The 14,759-nt window shown below is 35.4% G+C and overlaps 1 protein-coding gene across 2 annotated transcripts in view; it reads right to left on the bottom strand.

Annotated features, from left to right (window-relative positions):
- Positions 1–14,428, bottom strand: part of IA-2 (tyrosine phosphatase IA-2) — a 410,032-nt gene extending 395,604 nt beyond the window's left edge. The window contains exon 1 of one of the 2 annotated variants that reach the window (XM_089866819.1): positions 14,064–14,428. In XM_089866819.1, the coding sequence (XP_089722945.1) occupies positions 14,064–14,139 (76 nt within the window). In that variant the 5' untranslated portion in view covers positions 14,140–14,428. The remainder of the gene's footprint in view (positions 1–14,063) is intronic. The other variant, XM_089866820.1, reaches the window with a different exon arrangement.
- Between the last annotated feature and the right edge of the window lie 331 nt (positions 14,429–14,759).

Below are 14,759 nucleotides of genomic sequence, written 5' to 3'. Positions count from 1 at the left end.
GTAAAGATTGAGCATCGAGAGGCTATTCACTCAAATTATTCTGTACGTCTTTTAAGGTTAGGCATATGTTACGGGTAATCATCTTAACCTTAAAAGTATGAGGTTAGGTTAGGTTATTTGAACATCAATGGCATTAGAATAGTAAAAAATAGGTGAGGTTAGGGTATGATGATCTATTGATACTTAATAGGTGAGGCACTTTTATTCCCCCAGAATTGGATATTCACAAACTTAACTTTCATTTATTTTAAAACAACGTCGTACAAGGAAAACCATAGTCACTGAATCAAGTTGGTGGTTGTTCAAACACGTAAAAAATAAATGATATAAAGACCTAGTTCTAACAGACAATTTCCTCTTAACTATTAAAATGTAATTAAGCTAACGACGACTTTGAAAAAAGTGAAAGGTATAAATAACTAAACACTGACTAAAAATTTTAATATCATGCACGTCATTAACAGGTGTTTTAGTAAAATTCGAACAATGATATTTCTCGATTTTATCTTATCATTTAACAAATCGCTTTCAAAGGTCTCGGCCGCTTCTAGAAAGATCAGATTCATAATGTCTTCAAATCAGACTTCATCGATATCTAATTACAAAGGATATCCGCATCACTTTTTCGTGCAAGATTTCGAGTCGGGATTCGATGTTCAATACATGAGTTTATGGTTCAAAAATAACTGGCATCTGAGTCTGTACATCGCTGGAGCCTACTTGCTTCTAATCTTCTCTTTACAAGAGTACATGAAAACGCGAAAAGCCTTCAATGTTCGCAAAGCACTTTTGATATGGAACATGTCCGTGGCTGTCTTTAGTACCTGCGGCATGCTACGAGCGGTACCAGAGATTACTTACGTCATAAAGAACTTTGGCATTGAGAGGTCAGTTTGCGACAACACGGCCAATTCGGTCTCCACGTTTTGGGTATTTGCATTTACAATTTCGAAGGCGTTCGAGTTAATGGACACCGTCTTTATGGTCACGAAGAAACAACCATTGACATTTTTGCACGTGGTCCATCACGTTTTAACGATGGTAATTGCCTGGTACTGTGCATCTGTATTGCCCGCTTTAGAGCGTTGGTTTGTTTCAATTAACTATTCGGTGCATTCTTTCATGTACACCTATTTTTCATTGAAAGCGGCGAAAGTAAACGTTCCCATTAATGTTTCTATGATTATGACCAGCGCCCAGATTATACAGATGGTAGCCTTCACCGTGGCGGGTTCCTACACGGTAATGGCCAATCTGATTGGTAGTAAGTGTAATACTTCGTTACCATTGGCCATTTTGGGGACCTCATTTGGTCTTTTTTTGTTATACTTATTTGTAAGTTTCTTTATAAAACGATATTTAACAACGAGTCCCTCGAACGATAAGAAAATTTAGAAAGGTTGAACAGTTTCTGTAAGAAATTGTTGGCTGTGTTTTAATAGTAAATATTATATAAACAAACCAATTATCCTATAATGTTTGACTGAAAAATTCTTAATATACTGTAAATGTCTTAAATATCCAAAGGAATAAAGTGCATTTTGGCAAACTAACTCGTATGTTCTTATTCATAAAAATATCACACGTAAAAGCAAAAAGTGGTATATGGTTTGGTTTAGCATTTCCAAAGAGTCGCACCATCAAAAGAGAAAAGTGAGTGTAATATATAAAACATGTATATATAGCTATCAGATAATTATAATAGTTCTCTAGGTATTTAATTGACATCATTTAACTTTAGGTTTAGCAAGACAAAAAGAAGGTCCAAAAAGGTTTTAGAAAAAAATCACGAAACCTTAATTTGAGAACCGAAAATATGTGCGAGATTTGAATTGAGACTTTTAATGAAACGCAGCGCATGTTTGCTCGTGAGCTGGTGCCTGATATAAAAAGAAAAAATTTGGACACAAATTGGTCAACTTAAATTCACACTATGAGAGTATTTTTTTTCAGCTTTTGCTTGGTTCTATGCGGTTAGGTTGGAACAAAAGTGTCCCCAATTGGTGGGTCTAACTCGCAAAAAATGGCGACCTCGTAATGTTAAACTCCGTAGAGATTATGATGACATTCCGGATTGAGTATAAATAGAAGAGATTCTCGTAACTAAAAAATGCGTTCTTAAGCAACGTCAAATGTAAATGAGTTAAAGGCAGTTCACGCTCCAAGTTAAGCATACCATTCAATCGCATAAGCACTCCGGACACACTTTTCTCGAAGCAACAGGGCCAGTTTTAACACCCTTGTATTGTATGATAGGAACAGTTTAGGTAACATAACATTATACCTTTAAAGAACGGAATTTTCCTATATATTAAAGGATAAAATTTAAAAAAATATAAAAAAATTCTCTTACTACATAATTATTACCATTTAATTAGTTTTCAAAACGAGGCCTACTGTGTTGCCATTGGTTTAGTCGAGTTGAACAATATATCTTACCCTTGCCTGTCTCAGCCTGTGAGAATTCATCGTAAAAGTAAGAGGTTCTGGCTAGCATACGCCACCAAGAAGCTATACCTAGTTTATTAGGGAGAAGGTATAAGATGCCCAAGTATTCGCGCGTCATAGTCCCAGTCCCCCTTTCAAAATACAAGGGGGGGACATAAAAGGAGGCCGGGTTATTTCGCCTATCCTCAGTCGGAAAATATGACTGTAATTTTCGTCATTTGAGTCGCGCTGACGTGCGTTTTCAAGAACCAATGAGATGCTGGTTGTAATTTAGAGGCGGAGATTAACTCCGGACTTATACGTTTGGTCTGGAGATAAAGCTGGAAATGTGGCGAATTTATACCTTCTCCCTAATAAACTAAATATCGCTTCTTGACGCCACTAAACCAATGGCGGATGTCGCAGTAGCCCTCGTTCTTAAGACTAATTAAATGCTAATTAATTTGTAAGAGATCATATATATTTTTTAACTTTATCCTTTTGTATATTGAAAAAGGTAGTTCTTTTAATGTATAATTTTATGTTACCTGAACCTTTTTAATTTCGATTAGGTTCTTTGTAACTGATACTGGTTGGGTTCGTTTGTGCAACGCCGGGGCCGGGTTCCTATGCTACTAAAAATTGATGTTCATAAAAATCCTGACTGACTAATTCATCAACGGCCAGAGCAAAACCTTTTACATAAGAAGTTGAACATTTTGTGGAACTCTTAGCAAGTAGTGTTTTCTCAATAAGAAATATTAAAAGAAGCAAAATGCATTCTAGCCTTTATATCACTTTCATTGCTCATCATCTGTTTACAAGGAAAAAACCATAGTATTTTAGTCACGATGCGCATTTTTAAAATATGTACTGCCGGTTATCCGATTACAAATTTAATAGCCTAAAAGCATAGATTGCAAAAATTATAATATATAGGCCTATATAATAATAATTTTCCTTGATATATTTTATATGTAAATATATATGTAAATCGAGCTAACGAAGGTCTATGGAGAAAGTATTGTGTAAAAAGATGCAAATAGAAGAAACTTCCATCATTCAAACGTTAATAGAGAATTCCATTCGACTGCTCTGTAAACGTTTTTGTGTTCAATTTGTAAATCGAGATCAATTCCCTGTCGGATTCGTTTCTTCCCAAGGTGGCGCGCTCGGAACCGATCTCAGAGCAGTCCAATTAATATTCACTATCAATGGATGAAAAAATGTATCAACCCTTCGAAACGTTTTATAAAATTGAATGAATGTCATCGCATTTCGTCACTGAATCAAGTTGGATGTTGTTCAAATACATAAAAATAAATAATATAAAGAACTAGGTCTAACAGACAATTTCCTCGTAACTATTAAAAGGTAATTAAGCTAACAATTAACGGCTTTCAAGAAAGTGAAAGGTATAAATCTCTACACACTTAAAATTTGAATATCATGCACGTCATCAACAGGTGTTTTAGTAAAATTCAAACCATGATATTTCTCGATTTTATCTTATCATTTAACAAATCGCTATCTAAGGCCTCGGTCGCTTCTAGAAAGTTCAGATTCATTATGTCTTCAAATCCGACTTCATCGATACCTATTTACAAAGGATATCCGCATTACTCTTTCGTGCAAGATTTTGAGTCGGGATTCGATGTTCAATACATGAGTTTATGGTTCAAAAATAACTAGAGATGGGCCGATACCGATACCATATCGGTATCGGTACCGATATTTGGCTTTAACCGATATATCGGTATCGGTTAAAAATGAACCGATATTTCTACCCGATATTTTTGAAGAAAATAAATACTTATGTTGAGAGTAGATGGCGCCATAAGACCTAAACTCTGAGACAGCACAGTTTTTCATCTATTTTTGGATAACGTAACTAGTGTCTAAAATGGGTTTTTCGAATGAAAAGCCAGTTTTATAGTTTCAAGTACCGAAATTGGATCGAGAATCATCTTATAGAGATGGGCCGATACCGATACCATATCGGTATCGGTTTGATATCGGTTTAATCGAAGGATCGGGTAAAATATCGGTATCGGTACGTATCGGTTTCCCAAGTATCGGTTCATATCGGTATCGGTTTAAACTGGTATCGGCCCATCTCTAAAAATAACTGGCATCTGAGTCTGTACATCGCTGGAGCCTACTTGCTTCTAATCTTCTCTTTACAAGAGTACATGAAAACGCGAAAACCCTTCAATGTTCGCAAATCACTTTTGATATGGAACATGTCCGTGGCTGTCTTTAGTACCTGTGGCATGCTACGAGGGATACCAGAGTTGACTTACGTCATAAAGAACTTTGGCATGGAGTTTTCAGTTTGTGACAACACGGCCAATTCGGTGTCTATGTTTTGGGCATTTGCATTTTCAATTTCGAAAGCGTTTGAATTATTGGACTCTGTCTTTGTGGTAATGAAGAAACCCCAATTGACAATTTTACACGTGGCCCATCCCATCACGTTCTAACAATGGTATTTTCCTGGTTCTCTGCATCTGAATTGCCCGCTGCATGGCGTTGGGTTGTTATCATTAACTATTCGGTGCACTCTTTCATGTACACCTATTTTGCATTGAAAGCGGCGAAAGTAAATGTTCCCATTAATGTTTCTATGATTATGACCAGCGCCCAGATTGTTCAAATGGTGGCCTATCTTGTGGTGGCTTCCTACACGCTGAGGGCCAATTTTATTGGTAACAAATGTAAAAATTCGATGATAGTGTCCATTTTGGGAATTTCATTTGTTCTGTTTTTGTTATATTTATTCATAAGATACTTTATAAAACGATATTTAAGAACACGTCCCTCGAATAATTAAAAAATTTAGAAAATACCGAGAGACTTTTCTTTAAATAAATCTTCCTTAAGAAATTCAATATTTGAGTTGTAATTACTGTACACTCAGCGCATTAATAAAAATCGTTTGGCTGAAAAAATAGTGTCTAAAATTTTCCGAAATAATAAAATGCATTTTGACTAACTAACATATATGCCCTTGATCATAAATATATGCTACACACGTCAATAACAAAAAGAAGTGGTAGGCGATAAGAGTTAGTCAGAAATAAATAGATTTCTCATTGGACGTAGTGCCAGCCAATCCAAACGCGGTACACATACGACATCACAGAAAAATGCGGTGAACTGAATAGATTACTAGGTATATTAAAAACAATAATATAAATAGTTAAAGACAAATTTTTTATTTTTGCACACGCCAGATGGCGTTAACAAAAATTTTAGTCTCTATACGGGACAATTGACGAGGGGAAAGCCACTCGGCAATAAAGTCTTTCTGAGGGTGTAAGATGGGAAGGGTATTACGCCGTTTAACGCGGAAATACACTCCGGATTACTTTTTACAGTTTTTATTTCAATATTAGAACGGATTAAAGGCATATCGCCCGAATTTACGGCATTAATACTTCCAAAGAGGTAATACCGGGGGAATACGCCAGTGGCTGATCCCTCGGACGAGGTTGTTCGCTTTTCGACTCTTTCGAGCGATGTTCGGGGCTCGCGAGGGTCGCCTAGGAGCCTCGCTATCACGGCGATTCGATATTATGTACGTAGGTAACCTCGTATTTTAAGCTTAAGATGATACTGAGTGGAGATTGCAGCTGTGAAGAACCGCGGCTACCGCGCGCTGTTAGGGGCGCCTCAGCTTTATCGGGAGACAGACGGGAGTCTATAGTAATGTACGCGGGAAGCTAATATTTTCAGTCGGCAGCTCTAAGCCTTTGCTTAACTGAATTTTCTACTTTGATTTAAATATTATTTTTTTAAGCTAAGTATAATTTTTGTGATCTAAGTGAGACCATTTTTGTTCGTAATATATTCTTTTACTAATAGCTCAAGTGTTGTTTATTTACTACTTGAAGTTCCGATATAATTTTATAAACAGATTAGCATCATTAGCCGAGCCAATATTGTAAATTAACGGATGTCAATATCAAAGCTTAACCAATATTTTAACTCAATGAATCTAAAATAACAATATAATCTTTAATATTTAAAAAATATTCAGGTAGTATATTATGAAATATTAATTAAAAGACGCAGTAATTGTCTCGATTAGTAAAATCAATTGTCGGTAAGTGTACTCATACAAATGGGCAATTGATTTAAGTTCCTATATAAAAACTAGTTCAAATAAAACGAAAATTATATATTTCTCTTTTAATATCAAAAAACGTTAAACTTCTATTTTAGAGCTGAAAATTAAGAATTAAGCAAAGAAGCTGGAAATATTTGTGTCAGAAAATAATAAATTTTATATTCTTTTAAATTTAACATGATATATTAAAAATAAAGAATAGCTTGATATCTTTTCCAGTAGAAAATTGTTTGATATTGATATTTTAGTTTCATTGATTTTAAATAAATTGTTTCTGACATCGGTTAATTTACGAAATTGGCCAATTGATCATCACTAATAGTTTAAATAATTTCAATTAAACGGTTCAAAACCTTTAGGATAAGCTTAGTTTTATAATGAGTAAAATTCTAATGTAAAATTCTAATTTTAAATTTATTTATCGTAAATAATTAATTTGTCGTAGATAATTTATCGTAGATAATTAATTTATCGAAGATAATTAACTTATCGTACATAATTAACTTATCGTACATAATTAACTTATCGTACATAATTAATTTATCGTACATAATTAATTTATTACCTTAGTATAATCTATGCTGAAATAAAAATACCGCAATGAAAGAGGAAGTGACGTACATATGGGATGGGTAAATGTTTGGCGGGAGATTCAAATGTCGATTTGGATTTGGGTTAGAAAAATAAGAGAATACGGTTTTAAGTACCCACTCCAACCCTATTGATTAGATTTAGATTTGGGTTTCTAATCATTTAAATTTTTAGAGAATAGTGTCCCTGGATACTTTTGAAGTGTTTTTCTTATTTCCGCTCTCGCGAATTTCCTGGAGGCTGAAAGTATTTCACTTATTTTCGCCCCTTTTGAACCTAGTCTTGCTGTGAGTTATCAGGGTTCATACAAACCTGGAAAAATCAGGGAAATAAATAGTTGACAAAAACCTCAGGGAAATTTAGAATTTTTAGTAAAATTCAGGGAAATCAGGGAACTTTGCGTCAAACAGGGGCCGAGTAATTAAGCAAAATGTTCGTGAATATTCCCTCCATAGGATTAACATTACAGTATACTTTGGAGGCTCATAACTCTGATTATATTAGAGATACGGGGATGCCCATTGATTATGTAATTGTCCTATTTACCCTTCCTCCTTTGTTAACATTTGCTCCATAGGATGCTCCATATACGGGAAAAATCTGGGAAACTCAGGGAAGTATATGGGGAAAAACCTGAAATCTCAGGGAAATTTGTTTTCCAAAGTTTTATGAACCCTGCCTATTATGTCGGTTTTCTTTTTAGCAGGAACGGAAATAAGGTAACTTTGAGACACTTATAGGGGTCACTGCCTGACTGGACCAATGTCCTAAACATTGATTGGGTGTGCAAAAATGTCCTGGTTGCTGGACCAGCTTGTTTCGCTAATATTTTCGTATTTTTACTTGTTTAAAGAGGTTTTCAATAATGGTGGTATTTTAAATGTAAAAGGAAAAGGTTAGCTAATAAATCATTATACCTTAAAAGAACTACCTAAAAGGAAAAATATTAAAAAAAATAAATGTTCTCTTATTCCAAAGGTTTTAAAGGATAATTAAATGCTAATCATTTTATAAGAAGAGATCATTTATATTTATTTTAATAATTTTCCTCTTATATTTAAAAAGGCAGTTCTTTTAAGGCGTAATGTTCTGTTAAAATATAGTCCAACAACATTAACTCCATTTCAAACTAAACTCTACACATTACCACCAGGTTGCGTAACAAAAATAATTTAATTAAGAAAGTTGACAATATAAATACTAATTATATGTAGTAGTTAACGCTTGAACAGATACAAATCAATGACGGTACGAGACCCCCCAAAATAGTCAAGCTTTCAAATTTATAAATCAGATTTGCGTTGGATCCAAATTGTAGCTGCATTCAATATGCGGGGGAAGAGACGAGAGAGAGTGACGTATTCAACATTTGACCTTTCACCGGCGTTATACGACAGAGGTTTACTGGCTAGAGAAAAGGGCTGCCTTCCTATCGGGAGATAAGGCCCTTCTTCTTGAGACTTTTTACTATTAACAGAAGCTAATATAATTTACCTGAGAAGTATATAAATTAAATATTTTCCATGTCCAACGTTACCAAATAACACCGCAATATTTTAGTTAAACCTTCTCCTAAAAACCTTTATAATAATATTTACAATAACAGGTATCCATAGATTTCTTTTTCTTGTTACGGTTGTTACCTATAACTTGCCATTTTCTGGGGTCTTTGCTTCTTGAAATAAAGGGGAGGAGATGTAGAAAGCATCACCCCTGACGTCATACCTAATGCATTTGAAGGTAGAAGCAGGGATGAGGGAGGTGAGATGGATTGGAAATGATGGCGGGCGACCTGTGGCACCGTATCTCTCCCAGTGTACCTCGCGCACACCCCTACCCTTCGGTAGGCTATTGTTAAGTGCTGCCGCGTAGCGCCATTTAATCTGTATGAGAACTAGCTTCTATTTTTAAAATAGAGAGAGCGCCCTTTACAATTTCGTCCCCTACCTAACCGCTGAGGATGCTGGGAAGACTACGGTGCCGTAGGTGGTGGTACAGAGGCAACGCTATAGGTATGCGGGTTTCCACTCCATTCCTCTCTCCTTCAAGGTAGAAGTCAAGAAACATTGAGGCACTACCGACGCTATATACAAGGCCCATACAGGCTCACTTCGAAGGGGGGGTCCCTCACCCATATATATTTGACTTGTGTGGTTGATAGATGGCGCTTATTCGTCTCTTTAAATCGGGGGTCGTTTCTAAAGAAAGGTTGTTAGGGTATGGTTTTTATTTAATAAAGTTAATAAGTCAACCAAAGATATTTTCCAAGGAATTTTTTTGAAATATTAATTTTAATTATGAAGGATTTTTGAATTATTATCACGTTGTTGTATGAATCAGTTTATTTTAAAAGAAAATAGTCACATTTTGTTTGTTTAGTTATCACTTAATATCACTTTCGGTTTTAGCTAATATCACGTTTAGTTTTAAAGGAACTTTAGACCTAAAAATTTAACTATTTTGTAGCTAAATCCACAAAACAAATACTGATATACAGTCTTCTAAACTTTGATAACTTTTCTATTTTGAGGTTTTGAATATAATTTTTTAAACTTTGCCTTACAGTCAGTTTCATCTCTCGCATAGTTGTAGAGCAGAGGTCTAACAAATTGAAAATAAAACCCTAAAGATAGGGTTTAATGACTAATTATTTAGGTAATAATGCAAATAGTCGATAATTTAAAAGTATAAACATTTGAAATTGAACCCTCCTAAGCCTTGGATAGCACTTTCACTTATCCCACTAATTTGAAATTAATTTGACGGACTATAACTTTAAAACTACGAAAATACATTTCTAAATTCACAAATAATTCCCTTGTAAAATTATATACATTTGTCAATAATTAAACAACACTTACAAGTTACAAACAATCAAAAACCCAAAGAACATCCTTTCTCAATCGCCCTCTCAGGAGCCTAAGCAGACGGCTGCTACATGCTCACGTGATCATCTTTTTGAGACATATAAGCGCCTCTAGTGGCAATTCATGGCGAATTAAAACTGCCAGTTTTTTTACTAGTTTTGGGAGCCCGTATGGGCCTTGTATATAGCGTCGGTAGTGATTGAGGTAGCTATTGACCAATCCGAGCCAAACCCGAAATGTAAAATGTCCTCCTTGTGAACCAGGATCTTATGTCAATAGCCAATCAAAAGCGAGGAAGGAGGAGCGGCTGGTTCAACAAAGGTTTAAGCCCTTCCCTTTACCTTCAATCAGATATTAATACGGTGTATATGGCCGCTTAAAGATTCCAAGCAGAAGAAAGAATCTATGTATTTCTGAAATCACCCATAGAACCCATTGTACTTGGGTCCACGCCCTTTCTCAAAGTCAAATCTCGTTTATTTTGGAGAAGACAGCGAGTAAATTACTTCCTTAGGAGATATTATTAGCTTCCGCAATACACCATACACTACTACTTCACTCATAAGCAGCTGCTTTCCTGATTTATGGATTGAACTTCTAGCTCGAAGAGAGAGAGAAGGCAGCCGCCGGGACAGAAAAAGAGACTATAGAAATAGTATCATGCGATGGAGCAAACGTGCTGGTACGAGCCCAAGAATCAAGAAGAGAAATTTACATAATGAAATACAACAATAATCTACCAGGAATACATTCAGCTTATTGGAATGATCGTGCCCCCCGTGTCTCCCATATTAATTTCTTTGTGGGTTGAGTAATATAAGTCACGCCTCCTAATTCTGACGACTTTCTAACCGCTATTTCATTGGTTGGTTGCAAGGTGCAACAGGCAGCGAGATAGATTATTGGCGAGGTAAATTTGGTCATACCAGGGATAGATTTAATTTTAGAAGTAGGAATGGAGAAAAGTTAGTATTTACTTCAGTCCGACTCGTAGCCAAGTATAGAGCTTAAATTATCTTATTGGCTCACTTAAGCTAGATTCCCACTCGACGAAAAACACGAAAAATACGTAATTCCTTTTTACCTCCGTCTCTATGACCCGCCTCTTCTTTCATACACCCCTCCCTGGGGACGGGGGTTCGGGACTTTGACGCGCGCCCAGATTACTCTGTTCTCCATTCCTACTTCTAAAATTAAATCTATCCCTGGTCATACATAATGTGATTAATCTAGCTTTACAAACGAAATCCGTCTAGATAAGTTGAGAAAAAGGCTACACTATTATTCCTAGTAGGTGTATGTATTCTAGTAACGTAGGTTGTTTAGGCTCAATCATTAATAGCAATGGCAACGGTACTGAAGAGAGTATGTTTTAATGTCTGGAGAGATATATTTAATATGCAAATTACAAAATTAAAATCAGCATCATTTCTCAATAGGGGGCATTGACTTTTTACGCATTATATGATTTTAGTGGAATTACTAAATTGGAATTACCAATAAGACTTCATCAGTTTTTAACTAAGAATTACAGGGTCCCACCTGCCCCCGCCCAAAAAAATTTTAATAAGTTCTATGGGTCATTTTGAGTCAAAAATATGACCCCTTAAATAAATTAGTATATTGTCTTTCAGTTTATTTAAATTTAAGGGGTCATCCATAAAATATTGCTATCACAACTTAATTGTTGAGGCTGTTCCTTAGGACAAAATGTCATAGAACATTTTCGACTCAAAATCACTCACAGAACCCATTGTACTTCGGTTTTATAACCTTATGGAAATGTTTTTAGAGGTGTTGAATTATCGATTAAAAATTTTCGAAGTTGAAGGGTTAAATTATTATTTTGTTGGTAATTTCCAGTTAAGTTTACCGAGTAGATTACAGTAGTAAATTAACTGTAATATAAATTAAAAACATATCTTCACTGCTGGAAAAGTTACATTGGTTTAACGAGTTCAAAATTACATTATACTAAACCTGTCCTTTATATACTCTTTTATAGACATACTATACAGGGATTACCTATGTTAAAAGAAAAGTTCAGGTAACATAACATTATACCTTAAAAGAACGGTCTTTTTCTAAATATAAAAGGAATTAAATATTAAACCAAAAATAAGCTATCTCTTATTACAAAATAATAAGCATCCAATTAGTCTTGAAAACAAGGACTAATTAAATGCTTATTATTTTGTAATAAAAGATTTTTCTTTTAATATTTAGGTAATTCCTTTTATATTTAGAAAAAGGCCGATCTTTTAAGGTATAATGTTACGTTACCCGAGCTTTTCCTTTAACGAGACTCCAAACTGTATGTGAAAAATTAGTTTCGTTATTCCTATCAAAAAACTGAATTATGAATAAATTATAATAAAACTTGGCATTGAATTTCTTAATTCTACGTAATTAAATATAAGCGGTTTTGAATCTTGACAAATCCATCATAAACATGTCACAGAAAAAAAAGTGGGAAGCCGCAAACTAAAATAAATTAAAATTTAATTTTCCTTATATACTTTGGTTAGAAAAAATTAATATTCATTTGGATTAAAATTTTGCCATCTTTTTTGAAAGGGTTTTTCTGAAGAGTCAGGTAACATAACATTATACCTTAAAATACAAGACTTCTACTAGATCATGTATAGGGCCCGGTCCGAGTCCGGTCACTCAGTATAACCGGTGTACCTTTGAGTGTACTAAATTGATTACGCAAAATCTTTGAAGCCCTACCCTTGACAGTGATAACATGATTACAAGTAATTCGGAATTGGTGTACGGAAGCTTTAACAGTGATTAGCCCCTCGTAATTACTTAGATAAGCTATTACAACAGGAGACGAAGACAGTAAGAATTCGTACGTTTTACAGCTTATATAGTTGTTAATTTAGGCAAAGAACCCGAGTACAGATTGTTTCACATAAAAAACTGGCTTTGTCTATTTAAAGTCTATTAATACCGCGTGGATTTTATCTGGCTCTGCGCAACAGCCGTGGTCATACTCGTAAAAAATGACTGCTTAAAAAATTTTGGGAAATTTTAATCAAATATTTGGCCTACAAATATAATTTTAATTATGTTAAAAGGTGGTCATTTGGGCAAAATGTCATAAAAAATGTTCGACTCAAAATCGTCCATAGAACCAACTGTACTTCGGTACACCCTGCATTCTCTTAATTTATTATGAATAAAACGCGTGATTCAAATTCTGCATAAATTGTTCTAACATAGAACCACACCTCAGAAAAATTATTTGTTAGCAAATTTTAAAACACAGGACGTAGAAATTATGTCAAATACCCATTTCTATCAGAAGTCCAACCCCCCCCCCCTGTATGTATACAAAATTATTGTAAAGGATCTCAAAGTAATTTCGCAGAAAATACCAACTCCTAATAATAACCATTGTTAGTTAAACATTCTTGGTTGTTATTCGTTCACTAATTTATCACCACTCTGTTGCACTACACGGACAAACTTCGAGGTCATGTAGGCATATGTACAAACACGCAAATTAAAACAAACAATAACTATGATCTTAATTCAAGTAGGCAAGACTGATTTATTATTTGTCACTTTCACTTAAAGTCGAGAACAAACACGCGGATTAAAAATTTCGCAACCTCTCAACCGAGGACCCCAATATTACAAGTGATTAATGAAACCAAAAATCTAACAGTCGCTTCCCCTACACTATTTCACAGACACTTTTATCCCGCGGAAAAGTCCTCCCACCGTTACGGATAAATCAAACATAACCCGAACGTGTTTACAATATGTCGTGACAGTTAGGCTTAGCGATTGGTACATTGTAATCGTTGAAGATGTTATATAACAGACGAATTACGATTGATCGTGACGTAGCTATTGTTCAGCTACAATTTTCAACAGTTTCTACTGGTACTTGAAGATTCCTAGTAGGCCTAACGGGTTAAGGTAACGACTTCTTAAGCTCCAAGCTAAGCCTAACTTTTAAAACCATAGGGGACCCGCATCTTACGCGCGAGATTTTAGTTGTAGTAACGGTACGATATTTTTACACTTACCCACATTACCGGCGCTGCGAACTATAGTTATCCAAGGACCAAGGCTTAGCAGGAGAACGGCGCCGATCGCGAACATGTCTTGATTCTTGACCGTCGCGTTTTTGTTAGCTGATAAATTTAGATGAAACGAAATTAACCACCGTTTCTAGAAATCAACGTTCTTTTTATTCCATTGTTAAAACGGATAGAAATACGACCCCCCAGGCGTTAAGGGCCTTGGGTTAACACGTCGAAAGGGTTTTAAAATTTCACGTGTGTATTTTTCGGCCGGCTTTTACTTTGCCCAAAAAGCGGTTGGTTTTCTCTGACGCGAGGCTTAGAAGGCCCTGATCGGAAGCGCGCGAGAGAGCTTCACGGCAAGGCACGGAAGAACACGGGGTCGGAGGAAATGCCAGGGGGCTAACAAAAGGGGAAATATCGACGCAGGCGCTGTTGCGAAACTTTACAGCTGTAAGGTGACGTTTCTATGACGGCATAAGGATACCGGGGGAGGGGAGGGGGCAAAGGACAGGAGGTTACTGAAATGAAAGGCCTTGTTTTGACGTTATTTGCCTACTCCCACAAACTTAAGCGATAATTCATTTATCGAATATAAAAAAGCTTCTCTTTTTTACACTTACTGATCGAATAAGGAGGGGATAGGAGGTAAGGGGTTTTGTTTTTACAGGAAACGAAGTTGATTATATTTTAGTTTCT

The sequence above is a fragment of the Phalangium opilio genome, unplaced genomic scaffold, assembly GCF_054372755.1.
Source record: "Phalangium opilio isolate 3A_F unplaced genomic scaffold, DU_Popi_V2 ptg000017l_1, whole genome shotgun sequence".
NCBI lineage: Eukaryota > Metazoa > Arthropoda > Arachnida > Opiliones > Phalangiidae > Phalangium > Phalangium opilio.
Note: the sequence above shows the minus strand (reverse complement) of the source record. Positions and strands in the feature narration are given on the sequence as shown.